Source organism: Urocitellus parryii, chromosome 5 (assembly GCF_045843805.1).
Source record: "Urocitellus parryii isolate mUroPar1 chromosome 5, mUroPar1.hap1, whole genome shotgun sequence".
NCBI lineage: Eukaryota > Metazoa > Chordata > Mammalia > Rodentia > Sciuridae > Urocitellus > Urocitellus parryii.
Genome location: NC_135535.1, coordinates 118,003,660 through 118,023,917, shown reverse-complemented (window position 1 = coordinate 118,023,917; position 20,258 = coordinate 118,003,660). Strand labels below are relative to the sequence as shown.

At 35.1% G+C, this 20,258-nt stretch overlaps 1 protein-coding gene across 1 annotated transcript in view; it reads right to left on the bottom strand.

Annotated features, from left to right (window-relative positions):
• Positions 1–20,258, bottom strand: part of Kdm5a (lysine demethylase 5A) — an 86,128-nt gene that overhangs the window by 29,598 nt on the left and 36,272 nt on the right. The window contains exons 15-19 of the mRNA XM_026410953.2: positions 11,317–11,498; positions 10,434–10,558; positions 9,839–9,989; positions 6,869–6,983; positions 4,192–4,547 (exon numbers count right to left, since the gene is read on the bottom strand). Coding sequence (XP_026266738.2) covers positions 4,192–4,547; positions 6,869–6,983; positions 9,839–9,989; positions 10,434–10,558; positions 11,317–11,498 — 929 coding nt within the window. The remainder of the gene's footprint in view (positions 1–4,191; positions 4,548–6,868; positions 6,984–9,838; positions 9,990–10,433; positions 10,559–11,316; positions 11,499–20,258) is intronic.

Genomic DNA, 20,258 nt, shown 5'->3' with positions numbered 1-20,258 from the left:
TGCAGAAGGCAATAGACTAGAAATCTATTAATGTTAACCATGTACATTTAATTTACTACATTCATTAATAACTAGTTAAACAAGATGAATAAAACATAGACCTTATTCTCAATAAATCAGAATACAAGATAAGAATTATACTAAGAATAAAATTACTATGGACTCACAACTGTAGGAAGTAATAATTCTGCCCAGAAGAATTAAGAGCTTTGACCAGGCCTTAAAGAAGTATGATTTTATCAAATGAAAGGTTAAAGAAACAAAACCAGGAGAACAAAGGTATGGACAACCATTTAAAAAGAGGTTGAGGTAGTGGCTATGAAGCTGGCCTCATGAAGATAGAACTGTTCACAGATGTGCCTAAGATGGCTGAGAGCTATAGGCAGTTCTGCAATGGAGAATTCAAAAGAGTCCTTTTGGCTCTAGTGTGTCCTAAACTAAAAAGGCCTGTGATTACCTGTCATCATTCCAAATCTATTTCTTTTTGAAAATATGGGGTGTCAGTAAGATACAAAGGGATTACATTCCACAGGAAAAATCACTCATGTGATGAGAAAGACCGAGAATGTACCCACAGACCCCAACAATAAGCAATTTGCCTGTGGTAATATCACAGTGTGGGGAAATGCAGTTCAGAACAAAACTGAATCAGATTATCCCTTGCTCTGAGTGATTTTTTTTTGAGTCAAATAAACTGACCTAGCCTCTGTGTTTGCTCTCCTGCCAGCTATGACCCCATTTGATCAAGAGAGACCCTGAAAGTATCACAGATTCAGAACCATGATTATCTGTTTACATTTTCAACTGTAAATAAAGTTTTTTTTGTGTGGAAAACAAAGAAGCTGGTAGTTTAGTTTCAGATGGGGGCAATGTGGTGGATGCAAGGAGGCAGGTGGAGTGAGGGGATTTGGCAAGAAAAAAAGATGCAAGCAGATTAGAAATTTTGAGAGCCATGAATTTCACTATGTAAAGCAACAGACAGCTTCAAAGTCAGAGTGGTTTCATCATTCATGAAACTTTTTAATCTTGTGGTGAGGATTATTCATAAGGAGTTATGATGCTCTGTGATACCTGCAATGATAAAGAAAAGTGAAGGTGCTACCAAAATACATAGTAGAAGGATCTAATTGACTTAACAAGTGAAAGAAGCCTTGCTGACATTTAAGCTTTCTCATCCTTTCTGAATAGAAGCAAATCAGAAAAGGTGGGGAAAGGACAGGGCAGGAGTGGTAAGAAGCACACCACAAAGAATGAGCAGAGGTAACAGTGCTCCACAGAAGAAAAAAATAAACACACACAAAGATCTTGAGAAAGAAATAACATGATATGTTTGAGGAACTGGGGTGGGAAGGTATTATATTTGGAACATAGAATATGAGGAAGAATGACAAAAGATGAGGCAACATGTAATTAAGCAAGGAGTTAGATAACAAATGGCCTTATAAACTAGGTGGAGGAATTTGGACTGCATCCTAAGGGCATTGGGAAAATAGGGAAAGGCTCTAAACAAGGAAATGAAAAAAGGACACCATTAGCACAACACTAGTGACAGTGTAGAGAACAGATCAGAGAGGGTTAGACCACTGGCAGAACCTGATTCTAATGACCTAAACTACTATGACAGCAGTCCAAGGGGAAGGAAAGGTAAAAAAAAAAAAAAAAAAAAAAAAAAAATCCTACAAGCAGCCCAAGCAAAATGATTCTCTTCAAAACAGCAGACAAGATATATTCAAAGGGACTGGAGTTGTGGCCCAGCGGTAGAGACCCTGAGTTCAATCCTCAGCACCACATAAAAATAAACAAAATAAGATATAAAAAAAAGAGAGAGAGATATTCAAAGTACTGAGACAAAATAATTATCAAGCTGGGCCCAGTGGCATACACCTGTGGTCCCAACAGCCCCGGAGGCTGAGGCAGGAAGATCTTGAGTTCAAAGCCTGTCTCAGAGGAGGGGAGGAATAGGGGGGAATAGAATAGACATTATGATTGATTTATGTGCATTCCATGTATGTATTATATGTCAAAATACATTCTGCTGTCATGTATGACAAAAAAAATAAATAAAAATAAGTAAAACATGAAGGAAAAAAAAAAAGCCAGTCTCAGCAACTTAGACCCTGTCTCTAAATCAAATATTTAAAAAAGCTGGGGATGTGGCTCAGTTGTTTAGCATCCCTGAGTGCAATCCCTGTACCAAAAAAAAAAAAAGTTATCAACCTAGAATAATTCTACACCTAATGAAGAAAAATATATTTCATATGATTGACTCTAAGGGTGAGGAATAAAAAAGGTAACTACTAAAGTACTTGCTTGTTTAAATTTGTGCAAGATGTTATAATTCACAGAATAAAGAAACAAAAAAGAGGGCTGGTATGAGGATTTAATCCAATTTGGATACAGGGAATTTGAGGTACCTGCCAGGGACATCTACTGGAATTATCTAAAAAGCAGAGGTTATCTATGAAAGACATTTATATTACTGATGAGAATTTAAGAGTTATTCACTATAAAGATGGTAAATAGAGCCAATGAAATTTCCAAGGAGATTACAGAGAGTGAAAAAAGAAAAAGATCTAGTTTAGAATCTTGAGGAAAGCCATTATTTGAAAGGCAGAGAGAAGGCCAAAGGCAAAGAATACAAATACCAAGAATGATAAGGACTTAATAACCAATGCTGTGAGATCAAGAATATTAAGGATGTGTTTCAGAAAGATAATTCTAACAGAAGATGGAAAAGATTCTATCTCCAACTATCTCCACTAACCTGTTTCTTCATTAATCTTATTTTCTTCATGACACTTATTATCTGAAATTGACCTATTTATCCGCCCCCCCTCTCTCCACTAGAATGTTAATTCTATGACAGAAGAGAGACCTTATGTGTCTTATTTACTACTGTCTCCACAGAACTTAGAAATAGTGCAGATACATGGTAGGTACTCTATAATATTTACTGAACAGCAAAGATAAAGGGAAAATATAAAAGAACTATAATTAGGTCAGTGACATTGGAGTTAAAAAAGAGAGATGAGATATTTTGTTTGCAAAAACATCAGAACTTGGTTACTAATTAAATACAAGAGATTGGGAAAAGAAAATTTTCAAATATTATTTAGACTACTATCAGTTGCATCAAGTATACCAAATCATAGTTTTATATTCCAAAATCATTTAGATTTACCCAATTAATATGCTTCCATCTAGTTCAGAATAAAGCTAAGAATAAACTTTAACACATTCTGCATGGCACCTGAAGAGCAAAGAATCCAGCAACCATGGAGACTCCTCTTAAGAAAGTAGAGCTGTGTTAATTAAGTCACCTAAAGAGTTTCCTACAAATGCTTCCAAAGTAAGTAGCTGACAAAGTAGTTAAGTGCATAGATACTTTGGGAGGATTGCAAGAGGCTTTAAATTTTAGCTATGTCACTTAATAACCATGTAACTACTCTGAGCACCCATTGTCTTATCCTCATAATAGAAAATTATGTAGCTATTAATCAGCTGCTGGAGAAATGCTTTCACCAAAAAATTCCATGATTAATTACTAGCCAAATTAACTGAATTACAGTCAAATATGATGACCCCTTTACTTAAATCTCATAAAGTCCAATGGGGTACCAATGCTAATGCAACTCTAACCTGATTCCTATCTCTTATTAATTTTCCTGCAAAAGTCTTCCACTCTGGTATCATTTATTTTCTGTCATCTGAACATAGTCCTTAAACTTTGTTTACATCATTTCTCATATTTCCCCCTACCTTACTTCAATCCTACTCATTCTTCAAGATTCTCCTCAAATTCTTACTTTTCTCATAAGCTTTTTAACTCACCATCCAAGCTCAGATCTCTCCTTGTTCCTATAAGATTTTTCCAAACCTCTCGATTAATAAAAAGATATTTCAATGAACTTTATAACTATTATTTCTTAATTATATCATTAATTGTGGCTCTTAACAAAACACTACTTTGTACCATTTAAAGATACCATACAAAGTACTCAACACAATAGTTTGCACATATGTGAAACAGTCTACCTACTTACAGTACCATTTGATAACTCAGTGACTGGTAAAGGAGACACAAAACATTTAAATAAACATGTAATGAAACAGGCCCTTATGTTTCTCCTTCCCATTCTTCCTTCTATCTTGGTTATTAAAGAGGCAGCAGTCATCAAAATATGTGTTCACCTTGCCTGTAGGCAGACCTTAGCCTTTTCTTCCCATCGTTCAGAGACAGTGAGAAGCTCCTGTAGTTCAGCCATGGCTTTCTCCACAGCATGGTGGGGTGCTAACCCTACTCCAGAGTCAATCAGTTTCTTCATGACATCCAAAGTGACTTGTTGTGGATCTGACAGGGTCAGTCTTACTTCATCCAGCCACCGAGCCTGCTGTAGCTCTTGCTTAAGTTGAGGCAATTCAGGTAGCTCCACATAGAGGCTAGAACCCATGTCTATCAACATCTGAAGTTTGGAAGAGTCTGGCGTTTCATCCATCATGGCCTCCTGAGCACGTTCGTGAAATTCTTCTACATCATCCAGCAAATTCTGAATAGGTGAAAAAAATAAAAATGAAAAGAAAATTTTGACTGCGGCTATAGCTCAGTTGGAGAACACTTCCCTAGAATGTACAAGGCCCTGAGTTCCATCCCCACAATGTGCAAAAAAAAAAAAAAGCAAATTAAAGATACCAAATAAGCATGGAATAGAGTTCAGATAAGCTATCAATTCTAGACTCTCTTATAAATCTCACCATCATAGCATCAAATATTCAGATATAATAGTTAAAAGCATTATGCTTCTCAGTAATTCTATCCATAATCTTATTTTTAGAATACAATTGATTCGTTTAATAAATACTTAATGACTACTAACTTAGATGTAGCCACTGCTCTAGGCACACAATACTAAAGACATAAAAAAGTCCTTGTCTTCAGGAAACCATATACTCTAATATATGTAGACAGACAATAAACATGAAAAAAAAAGTTTGTTAATATTAGGTATTCTGAAAATGAAATAAGGCAACACAAAACACAGAATGACCAGAGGAGCAGGAGGCACATTTATTAGCAATGGTAGTCACAGAAGACAGTGAACCAAATCTAAAACAAGGGAGTGGGAGTGGGAACTATATGCAGATTCTAGTAGAAAAATAGTTCAGGCAGGACAAATATTATTACAAAAGCTTTTAAAAAGGAATAAGCTTGATGTCCTGTTACAAGTGGATAAGAGAGATGTAAAGAATAAGCAGAGCTCAGATTACATAATGTTTTATGGATTATGAGTTTGGATTTCATTCTAATGGCTTTGGGAAACCACTGGATGATTTTAACCACAAGTGAGTTCTATGATTTGAGTTATATTTTAGATAAACACTCTGGCTACCAAACAAATAATAAACTGCCAAGAACAAAAGCAGAAGAGAAAGCAGCTAGGAGGCTATTGTGGTAATACAAGACACAGATGTAACTGCCACAGAGCAATTTCAAGCAATGATGATACTAGAGCAATTTTAATCAGAGATCATGATAAAAACATGGTTCACTGTGGGATATATTTTGGAGGTAATTGCAGCACTTATTTAGAGATTGGACATGGAGTATAGGAATATAAAGGAATCAAGGATTTTGATTCATTTGACTAATTAAAATGTTTTTCAGATATCTATTAGTCTGCCAAGAAATGTAGAGTATGCATCTGAATATACAAAATCTGTAGAAAAGAAATACAGTGAAAGCTGGAGATCTGGGAATCAACCAGTTGCAGAAAACATTTAATGACACTCGACAAAACAAGAAGATATCAGGAGAGGTTACACCTAGAGTAAAGAAATGGCTGATGAGGCCCTAAGCAACTCAGTGATATCCTGTCTCTAAATAAAATACCAAATGCACTGGGGATGTAGCTTAGTGGTTAAGCACCCCAGGGTTCAATCCCTGGTACCAAAAAGAAAAAAAAAATGACTGAGACTCCTAATACACTCCAACACTTACTAGTGAAAAAAAACAACAAAGAGAAGTAAAAGAAGGAATGTGTGGTATCACAATTGATTACAGAAAAAAGCCCTTGAAAAAAGAAAGTAGCTAACTACCAAAATGAAAATGTTCTATGAAATGAAGTAAGATCATAAATTATACTAGATTTTACAAGTTGATGGCCTTCTTAAGAGCTATTTTAAACATCCTAGCCACTTCCCAAACACAAAAACTATCAAAATATTACAAAACATACAAACTAACATACTTTTGAGATTTTACATATTCATTAAATCATTGGCACCTGAATAATTTCAGAGCTCTGTATTTTTAAAAGCTCATGTGTATTAGAAACTTCCTGCTATTCTCAAATTTTAAAACCAATTTACTGTGTTTCAGTTACCTTTATTTAAATAAAGTCTCAGCCAGGTGCAGTGGTGCATGTTTGTAATACCAGCAACTGGGGAGACTGAGGCAAAAGGACTGCAAGTTCAAAGCAAGCCTCAGCAACTTAGCAAGGCTCTAAGCAACTTAGAAAGACCTTGTCTCAAAATAGAAATAAAAAGGACCAGGGATGTGGCTCAGTGGTTAAGCACCCAAGGGTTCACTCCTTGATACCAAAAATAAATAAATACATAAATAAATGTATAGAAGCTCTGACCCAAATTTAATATTAAAATATTTTTTTAGTTTACTTAGTTCCAGAATGTTAAAAGGTATGAAGGCTAAGAATAAAACTAAGAAACTGCCTACTAAATAACCTTAAATAACAGTATATATATAAGAAAAGAAGCCAACAGAACAAAAAAAACAGACATACAATTTTGTTAAACCAAAATAGCTGTCCATATTACAAAGGATACTACTCAAGAAAAGAATTTTACACTTCACCTTTACTTGTCGAGCTTGGCTGATGACACATGGAAGACTAAATAGTTGTTGGACAAAGGCTTTCAATTCTTCTACTGTCAGTTTGGTCCTAGTCCTCCCACCATCTGAGCTTTGCCTGTTGTGAAATAATATTGAGCCATAAATAAGAATAACTCAGTCATTCTGATATAAAATAGGGCTCTTACTCTATTCAGAACTCGAACCTAAGCAATCTTAGAATCCTGGTGTTAGAATCCATTATAAAGGTAATCACTTCAAAATAAAATTTTAAGCTCTTCAGTTAATGATTCTAAGATTCAACACTCCAAGTCACATTTCTTCCAATCTGTAAGTGCTAAATATCTCCAACATTAAATAAATTCACCCATGTTAAGTTTATTAATAAAACTAAATCCTGTATGTTAAAATGTTTACAATCTGAAACAAGAGCCTTTAACCTGCCTTAGAATAACAAATCACCTGAAATTGTTTCAAAATCTTGTGTGTACATGCACTTTTCTAAAAGGTTCCCTAAGCTTTTATTAGATTCCCCAAGGGATTCAATGATCATTTAGTGACAAGGTAAGATCTACTGGGCAATGTCTCTTAAGAGACAGGCACAGTAGTACATTCCTGTATTCCCAGCAACTTGGAAGGCCAAGGAAGGAGGATCACAAGTTTGAGGTCAGCCTTAACAACTGAGGCCCTAAGCAATGTAGCAAAACCCTATCTCTAAATCAAAATTAGATTCTCTGATAAATTGGTAGGTTTAAAAAAACAAAACAAAACTTCACAAAGTAATTTAGAACTCAATGTGAAGTATTATAGACAAAAGCTATTCAGATATAAGGGATATGTTGGAATGACTATGAAATAATACTACAGAAAAGTTAATGCATATGAATTGCATTAAATCAGGCATAACCCTTCTATGCTTCTTAACCAAGCACAGCCTCTTCCACATCCATCAAGATTACTCTTTGCTGCCACCTGCCTTTAGCCTGTAGTATCATTTATTTATTTACAAATATTTACTGTGCACCTGCTGTATGCTATATTTGTAAGCACAAGAAATATAGCAATGAAAATCAAAATCTTTGACATTCTGGTGGAGAGAGGGAAGAATGGAGGAGATAGACATGTGTGGTGGCATAGTCTATAATCCCAGCAACTCAGAAGGCTGAGGCAGGAAAATGACAAGTTCAAAGCCAGACCAATAACTTAGCAAGGCTCAAAACATCTTAACAAGACCCTGTCTCAAAAAATAAAAAAGAAAAAAATAAATAAATAAATAAAAAATTAAAAAGAGCTGGGGGTGCTGAGGTTGTGGCTCAGTGGTAGAGTGCTTTGTAGCATGTGTGAGGCACTGGGTTCAATTCTTAGCACCACTTATTAAATAAGTAAATAAAATAAAGGTCCATGAACAAATGGGGATGTGCCTCTGGGTTTAATTCCCAGTGCTCACCACCACCACCCCCCACCCACCTAGAGAGAGAATGGAAGAAATGACATTAAATAAATAAATTGGTGTATCAAAAGGTGACAGAGTTAGAATAAAAACAAAGTAGGAAAGGATAGGGTTGCAATTTCATATAGGACTATGAGAAAAGGCCTGTCCAAGAAAGTGATTCTTCTTTTTTGGAGTACTGGGGATTGAACCCAGGGACACTTAACCACTGAGCCACATCCCTAGCTATTTTTTGTGTTGTATTTAGAACAGGGTCTCACTGAGTTGCTTAGGGCCCTGCCAACTTGCTGAGGCTGGCTTTGAACTCACAATCCTTTTGCTTCAGTCTCCCAAGCCACTGGGATTACAGGTATATGCCACCATACCTGGCCTAAAAGTGATAGTTTTAAAAGACCTAAAAGAAGTACAAGAACAAGCACCTGGATATGGTGGAAAGAGAACTCTGAGTGAAGAGAAGTGAGAATGCAAGAGCATGCCTGGTATGTATGAAGAACACCAATAATGCTCTAGAGTGGAACAAAAAAGGAGAGTTTTTGAGGGAAAAAATGTGAAATAATATATATCACCCCCTTTAGTAAAGCTAACAGTTCTAATAAAAAAGAGATTATGAAGTTACCCAAACTCAAAATACTTTATTCAGATCCTGTGTTATTAAATATTCCTGATCTATGTTGTTAAGAAATTTGAATTTGGGACCTGAATGAATGAATCAATTAGCTGCTATCAATTTAGGGTGGATGGTCTTGAACTAAGTATGTTCTTTTCTTCTTCGATAAGTGATATATTGTTTTTTCTGGGTTTTCCCTCCACATAAGAAAACAATACTACTGCTTTCCAATTATCCACAGGCATCTGCTTCATCTACCTTTTTTTTAATATTTATTTTTTAGTTTTAGGTGGACACAATATCTTTATTTTTGTTTTTATGTGATGCTGAGAATTGAATCCAGTGCCTCACACATGCTAGGCAAGCACGCTACCACTTGAGTCACATCCCCAGCCCCTCATCTACCTTTTTGAAAAAGTAAACTTTCATATTTTCGTAAGCTTGTGGACTTGTGGACCATGTTTCACAAATCTCATCTGAAAAGTCATTAAACATGTCTAAGAAGGAAGAGAACGCTAGGTCATAAACTGCACATGCTGTTAATTCCCTCAGATACAAATGAATATAAAATAAACTTAGTGGGTCTTCAAAAATTATTTTCCTGGCTACAGGTAGGTCTTTGTCCCATAGATACTATATAACTTCAGTGCTGATTTCCAGCATTGAACCCAGCAGGTCTGTCTGCTGTCTTCCTGATACAGCTATTTACAACTAACTTATACTATTACAGTTTTTAAAGTTTCTGACAATTTGAGGGAGGGAGAGAAGGAATAGCAGAAGACCCAGGCACTACTGGGTAAGACGTGGCCATAAGAGGTCAGTGATAACATAGGATTTCATAGGCCAGTTAAAACTCTGGCTTTTAATCTGAGAGAAACAGGAAACCACTGGAAAATCAAACTCTTTTTAGGTTTACCTATGTTTTTGTTTTTTGCTCAGAAGCAGCTGAGCCACAGAAGCACAAGTCTCAGCTTCTTTTACAGCATCCCTGAGTTTTCGAAAGAGATCATTCTCTGGGTATTTTCTATCCTCAGCATCCTCCAGCATTACTCGCAATTCAATCAAATCTGTAAAAATAAATAAAAAGCCATATGCTATGATCACTGACAAAACCATTCTAAAATCCTCACTAATCTCACTCAAGTGAGTCATCAACTTACTAGTAGAAATGTAACTGCAGCTATGAAAATCTCTCCAATGCAATAAAAACTTCTGATCAGGTGCCCATTCCAAATGCCTATAGATGACTTCTCTCAGATAAGGTTACTTCATTTTCAAAAAAGCCTTCGGTGTTGATCCACTGGTTAGCAAAGGCTCCACCAAATATATATCTACTCCAAGTTATCTGTTCCATTTTGTCAGTTTCTTCATTTAAATGAAGATTCTCAAGTACAAAATTAAGCCTATATTCAACTAACCCATTAGTCTCAAAACAAAAACATCCTTAAAACTTTTGCCTCTTTAAAAGTGACAGTGATTTCAGTATACTATACAAAAGAAGGAAACTTAACCTTTTTTGTGGCTGAAGTTAGCAGATAATGCTTCTGTAACTCGACTGACCCAGGTGTCATAGGACTGTGCCCTGACTTTTACACCATAAAGAAGAGAAGGGAGGTCTTCTAGTGGGTAGCGATATCTACAAAAAAACAAGAAAGAAACAGACATACACAAACACACACAAATAAAAACTTCAAAATCCAACAACTTGAAAACAAACTAAATTTTAAGTACAATCAGCTTAAGAAAAGTACAATGGCCAAGGGAATGGAATCTTGGTTCACATTAAGCGAAACTGAACCAGGTGTGGTGATGCAGGCCTATAATCCCAGTTATTAGGAGACTGAGACAAGAGTATCGAAAGTTCAAGGCCAGCCTGGACAATAAAGGGAGACCTGGGTTTCAAAGAAGAGAGAGGGAAACAATAAAAAAAAAAAAAGGCCACAGCTTTAATGCAGAGAAAAACAAGGAACATATGGAATTAAGTAGTAAAAAACCACTAATTTTAGCTTCCACTTTTAGGGCCAACTTTAAAAGAATGAACCTCAAGTAGGAAAGCGAATACAGAAGTTGTTAACAGCTGGGCACTGCGGCACACGCCTTTAATTCCAGCAGCTTGGGAGGCTGAGGCAGAGGGTCGTGAGTTTAAGGCCAGCCTCAGCAACCTAGTAGCCCTAAGTAACTTAGCGAAACTCTGTCTCTAAATAAAATACAAAAAGGGTGGTGTAAGGTTGTCAGGTCAGTGGTAAAGCGCCCCTGAGTTCAATCCCTAGTACCAAAAAAAAAAAAAAATTATGAGCAGTTTAGGGTCAGGGAAGGGAATAATTAAGAACAACATTAAGAATTGTTGTTGTTGTTTAAAAGGTAATATAAGTTTTACAAATTCCTTTTGGATACCTAAGACATTTCTTCTGCATGGGGCAGGGACACAAATCGGTTGGATGGTAGAGACATACAAGCCGCTCAGGATTACAGGAGCACGTGAGAGCAGAAAGAAAACATGTAGTTCTGCATGCTGAACACTGTCGCTCATCATCAGGAACAAGTTCAAACACTTCTTCTTCTGACATCAAAACACCCTGAAATATAATTTATGTCACCAGATCAAGTCTTTCTAGTCTTTAAAGCAAAGAACTTAAATTGTGTTTTTCTACAGATAAATCTCCAATTTAAGGCATAAATATGGAAGGTACAATGGTATGACATAAAAATGCTCCCTAAAACATGGCTACTTTTTTTAATGGTACTGGAGATGACTAGATCTTTAAAACTGTGCAAAACTTAAACTTTGTGTGTTGAATAATATATGTTTGAGTGATAAAACTATACAAATATGCAAGGAAATAATTACTACAAAAGTCAAGATAGTTTTTTGAGGGACAGGAAATTTTAATTGGGAGGTTAAGAAATGCAAGGTTGTCAGGTCAAGAAATATAAGTTTGTCAGTTTTGGGGGTAGCTGACTTTTCTTTCTTGACCTGAATGATGATGAAAAGAAGTTTTACCACATAATTCATGAAGATACACACAGAACACAGGTTTTATGTGGTTTTATCTTCTCTTTAAAATAATAAAAAGATTAACCTTTTTAAAAATTACTGCTCCAGTAACTTGAACCAAATAAATTAGTAATCTGAAAATAACACTGATGTGTACAAACATATGCAAGGACAAGGAAGTATAAAATTACCGAATTATAAAAATCAAAATACTTCAACAAGATGTCAACAGAAGAAAGTTAAATCAAATAGAAAGTAACAGCATATGAAGTGTATTATACAAACACTTGCATTTATTACACAAGAGTTCCCTTTATGGTTTCTGCTTATTTGAGAAAAGCACTTGTAAACCCAATTTTGCTATAACAGCAATTTTTATTTTCATTTAAACAAGATTGAAACCTGATAATTTGGCAACTAATAAGATTTCTGGCTGCTTCAAAAAATTCTACGCCATTTGGCAAAGTGTATACACAAAGTGTATACTCCAAGGACTACTAATCCTAAAAGACACCCTAAATGCCAAATTCTTTTTTGGATAATGCCATAGATTATGTCCTTAACACTTTAGAGATAAACTGTTAGCACAAGGATATTAAGGGACCAGATAAGTTATGTAGTAAAGAACCCAATGTATCTTCCTAACCCCCATTTCTCCAAATTTTCTAACAAACAATTTTTTCTTAAAATATATTCTAACATACTCCAAAACTTACACATTCCTGAGAATGTTTTGAAAAATCATAAATTATCAGAAACAAAAAGAGAGAAGAAGAAAGGCAGAGATACTAATTAAAAGGCTACTTTGAATAATCCAGACGAGAAACTTATGGAATTGAACCAGGATGACATAGCAATAAGAAAAAAGAGGGGTGAGGAGAGTGATAAGAGACACTGTCAAAGCAACACCAACAAAAAAACCTTAAATAAGATAAGAGAGGGCTGGGTGGAGTAGAGTGCTTGCCTAGCATGTGTGAGGCACTGGGTTCGATTCTCAGCACCATATATAAATAAATAAAATAAAGGTCCATCAACAACTAAAAAAGTATTTAAAAAAACAAAAAGTTATCTCTTAAATATGAACGAAATGGACGAGTCAAATCTATACCAATTTTTTAATTATATTGATCCTGGCACTTAGTGCACAATTAAGAAAGGAAAATAGTTTGTAAAAGGGTGCAAGCAGTGGAGATATAGTATTTTCAGGTGAGAAAAGTGAGATGACAACTATATGCAACAATAAGTATATGGGCCAAGCATGGCAGAGCACATCCATAAACCCAGCAACTCAGGAAGCTGAGGAAGAAGGATTGCAAGTCTGAAGCAAGCCTGGGCAACTTAAACTTAGGCAGACTCCGTCTCAAAAAATAAAGTTAAATAAAAAGGGCTGGGGATGTAAACCAGTGATAAAGCACCCTTGGGTCCAATCCCCAGTAATTATCATATAGGAAGAGACTACAAATGATGGGCACATGGCCTCTTTTTTTTTCTTTTTCTTTTTTTCTGGTGTGGTACTAGGGACTGGACTGAACCCAAGAGTGCTCTACCACTGAGCTACATTCCTAGCCCTTTTTATTTTTTATTTTGAGACAGGGTCTTCCAAGACTCCAGTCCCAAAGCCTGCAGTTTGAGCACACCTGCGATTCCATCTTGGAAAACCTTTCTCGCCATCTTTTGGTGGGCATGGCTACCAGAGCAGATCTGTGACTGAACAGGTGATGTATTGTTGATATTGGGAACTGTCAACATTGTCCTTCCCCACAAAGGAGGGATCTTGGAACTATACAAGAGCACTACAAATCTATAGGGTAAAAACAATAACACACCAGTCTCACAGAGCAGGAAAGAAACTTGAGCAATATGAAAAGACAAGGGAAGAAAGTAGCACAAACAATTCAAGACAACACATCATTAGAAGAACTAACAGAAACAGCAGAAAAAATGACAGAGAAAGACTTCAGGATTTACATGATTCAGATGTTTTGGAATCTCAAAGAAAACATTAGACAACAAATACAGACAGTGAAAGATCACTTTGACAATGAGCTACATAAACAAATCGAAGAAGGAAGCAAAAAGATCACCTCTATAGGAAGATAGAGGTTATAAAAAAAAATCCTTGAAATGAAAGAAATAATAAAACAAATTAAAAACACAAATGAGAGCATCACCAGCAGACTAGACAACTTAGAAGATAGGACATCATACATCGAAGACAAAGAATATCATCTTGAAAGGAACATAGACAGCAGAGCAAAAATGATAAGAAACCATGAGCAGAACATCCAAGAAATATGGGATAGCATAAAAAGACCAAATTTAAGAGTTATTGGGATAATGGAGGGCATAGAGATCCAAACCAAAGGAACGAGCAATCTGTTCAATGATATAATATCAGAAAACTTTTCAGACATAAAGAATGAAACAGAAACCCAAATCCAAGAAGCCTACAGGACACCGAATGTGCAAAATCACAACAGATCCATACCAAGATACATTATAATGAAAATGCCCAACACACAGAATAAGGAGAGAATTTTAAAAGCCACAAGAGAAAGGAATCAGATTACCTATAGGGGTAAACCAATTAGGATAATGGCAGATTTTTCAACACAGACCCTGAAAGCTAGAAAATCCTGGAACAACATATTTCAAACTCTGAAAGATAATGGGTTCCAACTAAGAATCTTGTATCCAGCAAAACTACGCTTCAGATTTGAAGATGAAATAAAAACTTTCCACAATAAACAAAAGTTAAAAGAATTTACAGCTAGAAAACCGGCACTACAAAATATCCTTGGCAAAATATTTCATGAAGAGGAAATGAAAAACAATGAAAACCAGCAGAGGGAGGTAGTACACTAAAAGAAAAACTAATCAAAGAAGAAAACCAACAACAAAAAAAAATAACAAAAATAAACAAATATGGCTGGAAATACAAACCATGTCTCAATAGTAACCCTAAATGTTAATGGCTTAAACTCACCAGTCAAGAGACATAGGCTAGCAGACTGGATTAAAAAAAGATCCAACAATATGCTGCCTACAGGAGACTTATTTGATAGGAAAAAACATACACAGACTGAAGGTGAAAGGTTGGGAAAAATTATACCACTCACATTGACTGCAGAAGCAAGCAGGGGTCTCCATACTCATCAAATAAAGTAGACTTCAAGTCAAAGTTAATCAAAAGGGATAAAGATGGACATTACATACTGCTCAAGGGAACCACACACCAATAAGATATAACAATCATAAATACATATGCCCCAAACAATGGTGCAGCTATGTTCACTAAACAAACTCTTCTCAAATTCAAGAATCAAATTGACCACAACACGATAATCTTGGGTGACTTTAACACACCTCTCTCACTACTGGACAGATCTTCCAAACAAAAGTTGAATAAAGAAACTACAGAGCTCAACAACACAATTAATAACTTAGACTTAACTGACATATATAGAATATATCAACCAGCATCAAGCAGATACACTTTCTTCTCAGCAGCACATGGATCCTTCTCAAAAATCGACCATATACTATGCCACAGGGCAACTCTTAGCAAATACAAAGGAGTAGAGATACTACCATGCATTTTATCAGATCAAAATGGAATTAGAAATCAATGACAAAATAAAGAATAAAAAATTCTGTATCACATGGAGACTGAACAATATGCTACTGAATGAACAATGGGTTACAGAAGACATAAAGGAGGAGATTAAAAATTTCTTAGAGGTAAATGAGAACACAGACATAACATATGAAATCTCTGGGACACTATGAAAGCAGTACTAAGGAAAATTCATTGCATGGAGTTCATTCCTTAAAAGAAGAAAAAGTCAACAAATAAATGACCTCACACTACATCTCAAAGCCCTAGAAAAAAAAAAAGAGTAAATCAGCAGCAAAAGCAGTAGAAGGCAAGAAATAATTAAAATCAAGAGCTGAAATCAATAAAATTGAAACGAAAGAAACAATTGGAAAAAATAGACAAAACATTAATAAAATTGAGATAGGGTCTTCCTAAATTGATAATATTGACTTTGAATTTGTGATTCTTCTGCCTTAGTCTCCCAAGTGGCTGGGATTACAAGCATGCAGCACTGCACCTAGCTTATGTTGCCTCTTTCAAAGTAACAATTCCTGTGTTTTCATAAAATAGGAGGAAACATTACAAGTTAAAAACTAAAACCTCAAGTTAATACTTTAAAGAGAGATAAAATCCTAATGGACAAAGGTGGGCAAAGTGGTTCACACCTATAATTCTGTTGACTCAAGAGGTTGCGGCAGGAGGATCACAAGTTCAAGGCCAACCTCAGCAACTTATCGAGATCCTGTCTCAAAATAAAAAATAAAAAACAGGTTGGGGATGTAGCTCAGTGTCAAGTGCCTCTGGATTCAATGCTCAGTGCCAAAACAAAAACAAAAACAAATCCTAATGGATGACAATTCCTTGAAAAGTAAGTAGCAAAAAAGGGGAAACAAAAGATCAAAGGTTGACCCTGCAAACACTGGCAGCTGAGGAGATAAGAAAAAAGATAATTTGAGGAAAAGGATAGGCAAGGTGATCCGAGACTCTGGAGAAAAGAGTAGAGCAAATGTGAGGAAAAACATGTATCTCAAGATAATACATAATGCAATGAAATGGCAGAAGTACCTGGAGCAAAGCTTAAGAGGAAGGTAAATTTAAAGGAAAAGGGTCTATAAAGAAATTTGATGAAAGTGTCACAAATAATATGACAGCGGATCAGGAAATGTGATGTGTATTCAATTTATCATAAAAAATAAAAAATAACGCACCATCAAAACTCAGGTTAGCTGGGCACAGCAGTGCCATGCCTATAATCCCAGAGACTTGGAAGGCTGAAACAGGAGGAACCCAAGTTTGAGGCCATGCTCAGTACCTTAGGCCCTAGGCAACTTCGCGAAACCATGTCCCAAAATAAAAAATATAAAGAGCTAGGGACATAGCTCAGTGGCAAAGGATCACTGGGTTCAATCCCTAGTACCCAAACAAACACACACAAAAACAAAAAAACCTCAGGTTTAATGTGAAATGTGAGAAGATGAGTCTCAACCCAATACCCAATATATTTAAATTTCAAAATTAAGACTCTCATAAATAGAAAAGGAATTCATTTTTTTTAAAAAAGTACAATAAAATCAAATTTTAAGAACAAAGGTATAAAGGGAATATTTTAAAGTAGGAATATTAATTACCAAGCAAACTGTCATACATCTTCAAAAAAGTAAAGTTTTGTAAAAATCAACTTGTATATTGTGTTTTTCTTATTTCTATCATAGGTAATTCAAACAACTAGAAAAAAGAAATCTAGCCATTTAGTTCTCTAAGCTAACGTAAATTCTTAAAATAATGAGCTTTGAATATTTTGTGGTAATAATATTTTCACTATGTCAGCTTTATATTTTGATTCATTGATATTTTCCCATATATGCCTATTAAAAAAGTGAAACTATCAGTTTTATTTTTCAGATCCAAATTACTATATCATTTTCCCTTAGCTTAAACCTATACTCAATCCTCTCAAGATCCTTCAAATCTTACAATATATATCATTCATCATTTGAAATAAATTTGGATATACAAACTTCTTAATTTTTTGATTAAACAAACTTCCCAAATTGAAGTGTTACTTTCAAAAAAAACTTGATTTCATTCAAAGGAAAATAAATTTCTATTGTTAAGCATCTCAGGTATGTAAAAAAATAAAATGTCTGCACAACATACCAGTTTTTTTGTTTTTGTTTTCGTTTTACCTATTAAATATCTATTCTTCTTAAAAAAAAAAAAAAAAGGAGATCTCAAATTAGTATCCTACACTAAGTGAACCTGAAAGAATAAGTGATGTATACAAGGAAATAAACTTTGATCCATACCTTGCTCCACATACGAAACTAAACTGAAATAAGTCAAATTCCTTAATATGAAAGCTAAAACTATAAAACTTCTAGAAAACATTGGAGAAAATCTTTGTGACTTTGGGTTAGGCAAAGACTGGGGTTTTTTGGGTTGGTTTTTTAGATACAACCAAATGTCCAACCCATAAAAGAAAAACAAAGCTAAACTTCATAAAAATGAAGAACGTCTATTCTTCAAAAAGATACTATTAAGAAAATAAAAGGTCCAAGTACAGACCAGAGGAAAATGTTTTCAAATCACATATCTGACATAGAATGTGTATCTGGAATATATAAAGAACTCTGAAAAATTCAATAATAAAACACCCTAATTATAAATTGAGCAAAAGATACATACATGGCAAATAAGTATACTTAAAAATGATAAACATCATTATACATTAGGGAAATTAAAATTAAAATCACAATGGAATACCACTACAAACCTATCAAAATGTCTAAAGTTAAAAAAACTAACCATACCAAGTATCAGTGAGGATGTAAGGCAAGTGGAACTCTCATACACTGCTGGTGGAAATGTAAAATACTACTACCACTTTACGGTTTGGCAGTTGTTTGGAAAAAAAAATTAAAACATACACATACTACGTGACTCAACCATTCCACTCTTACTATTTATCCAAGAGAAATGAAAGCATATATCTGTACAAAATCTTGCACCCAAATGTCTAGAGCAGTTTAAAACATTAACAGCCAAAATCTGGAAACAATCCAAATGGATATTCACAAGTGAATGAATAACCTTCGTGGTACATCCACTCAGTGAAAAACTACTCAGCTATATACATATATATGCAACAACATGAATGAATTGCAGAGGAATTAAGCAGAGTGACAGAAGCTAGATAAATGGGCACAATGGCATATGCCTATAGTCCCAGTTACTTGGAAGCCTGAGGTTGGAGGATCATTTGCGCCAATGAGTTCTAGACCAGTATAGGAAACATATTGAGACCCTATTTCAAAAAAACAAAAACAAAAAACACAAGACAAAAACACAAATTGTAGGAATTGTGTGATTCAATGTAAGTTAAACTCTAATAAAAACCTAAAGAAAGATTAGTGGGTTTGGGGTAGGATGGCATGAGGCAAGAGAAACGGAACACAAAGGGACATGAGGAAACTTTTAGAGGTGATAGATATATTCACAATCTTTTTTTTAAATATTTTTTTTAGTTGTAGATAGACACAATATCTTTATTTCACTTTTATATTGTGCTGAGGATCAAACCTAGTGTCTTCCACATGCAAGGCGAACACTCTACCCTACCATTAAGCTACAACTCCAGCCCTATATTCATTATACTGACAGCGGCAACACTTTCTTGGACACAGAGAGAATCAAACTTTATCAAATTGTATATATTAAACGTGTAACTTACTGCATATCAATTACACCTCAACAGAACTGTTTTTAAAGTGGGGATAGAATATCAGGCAAAGAGGAAAGAGTGATATTATAAAAGCAGGAGGGAGAGCTGGGATGCAGCTCAGTGATTGAGCACTTCCGTAGCATGTACAAGGCCCTGAATTTGATCCCCAATACTAAAAGGGCAGGGGGAGGAGACAGCATAGTAGACGCTAGCTATTTAGGAAAGATTACGGAGAATGGGCCAATATGAGGCTAATGATACAGATTTTTCTCATTTATTTCAATGTTTCAAATGTTTAATTTATTCTAAGCATTCAAAATCTTAATCCTTGCCAAGCATGGTGGCACATGCTTATAATTCTATATATTCAGTAAGCTGAAGCAAGAGGATCCCAACTTTAAGGTCAACATGCACAATATAGTATAAGATCCTGTCTCAAAATAAAATTTCTAGAAAAGGCTGAATGTAACTCTGTGATAGAACACTTACCTAGCATGCAAGAGGCCCTCATTTCAATCACCAGTATTAGGGGGTTGAGGGGAGGATAGGCGACAAACTCTTGGTTTTTCAGTCTTCCCTATTCATTAAATTACTAAATTACTTACAAGGAGGAAAGATAGATTAATGTAATCACTAAAAAATGTAACTTTTATCAAATGTAAGGCTAGGGGAAAAAGAATTGAATTTTCTTGTCTAAAAAAAAATAACACTATATGTGGGATTTTGCTGGGGGGTAACTAGGCATGAACCCAGGGGTGCTTTTATCAATGAACTATACTCCCAATCCTTTTTAAAATTTTGAGACACGGTCTCACTAAGTTGCCCAGGCTGACCTTGAACTGTGATCCTCCTACCTTAGCCTCATGAATAGTTGGGATTACAGGTATGTACCACCACAGTCAGCTTAGAAAATTTAAAAAGATAAATACATACCTAAGGAATTCAACCTGATAGAATTCTAATTTTAAAAAGTTAGAGATGATAAAAATATAAAACTTTCAAAATTAGTGACTTCTGTGTTC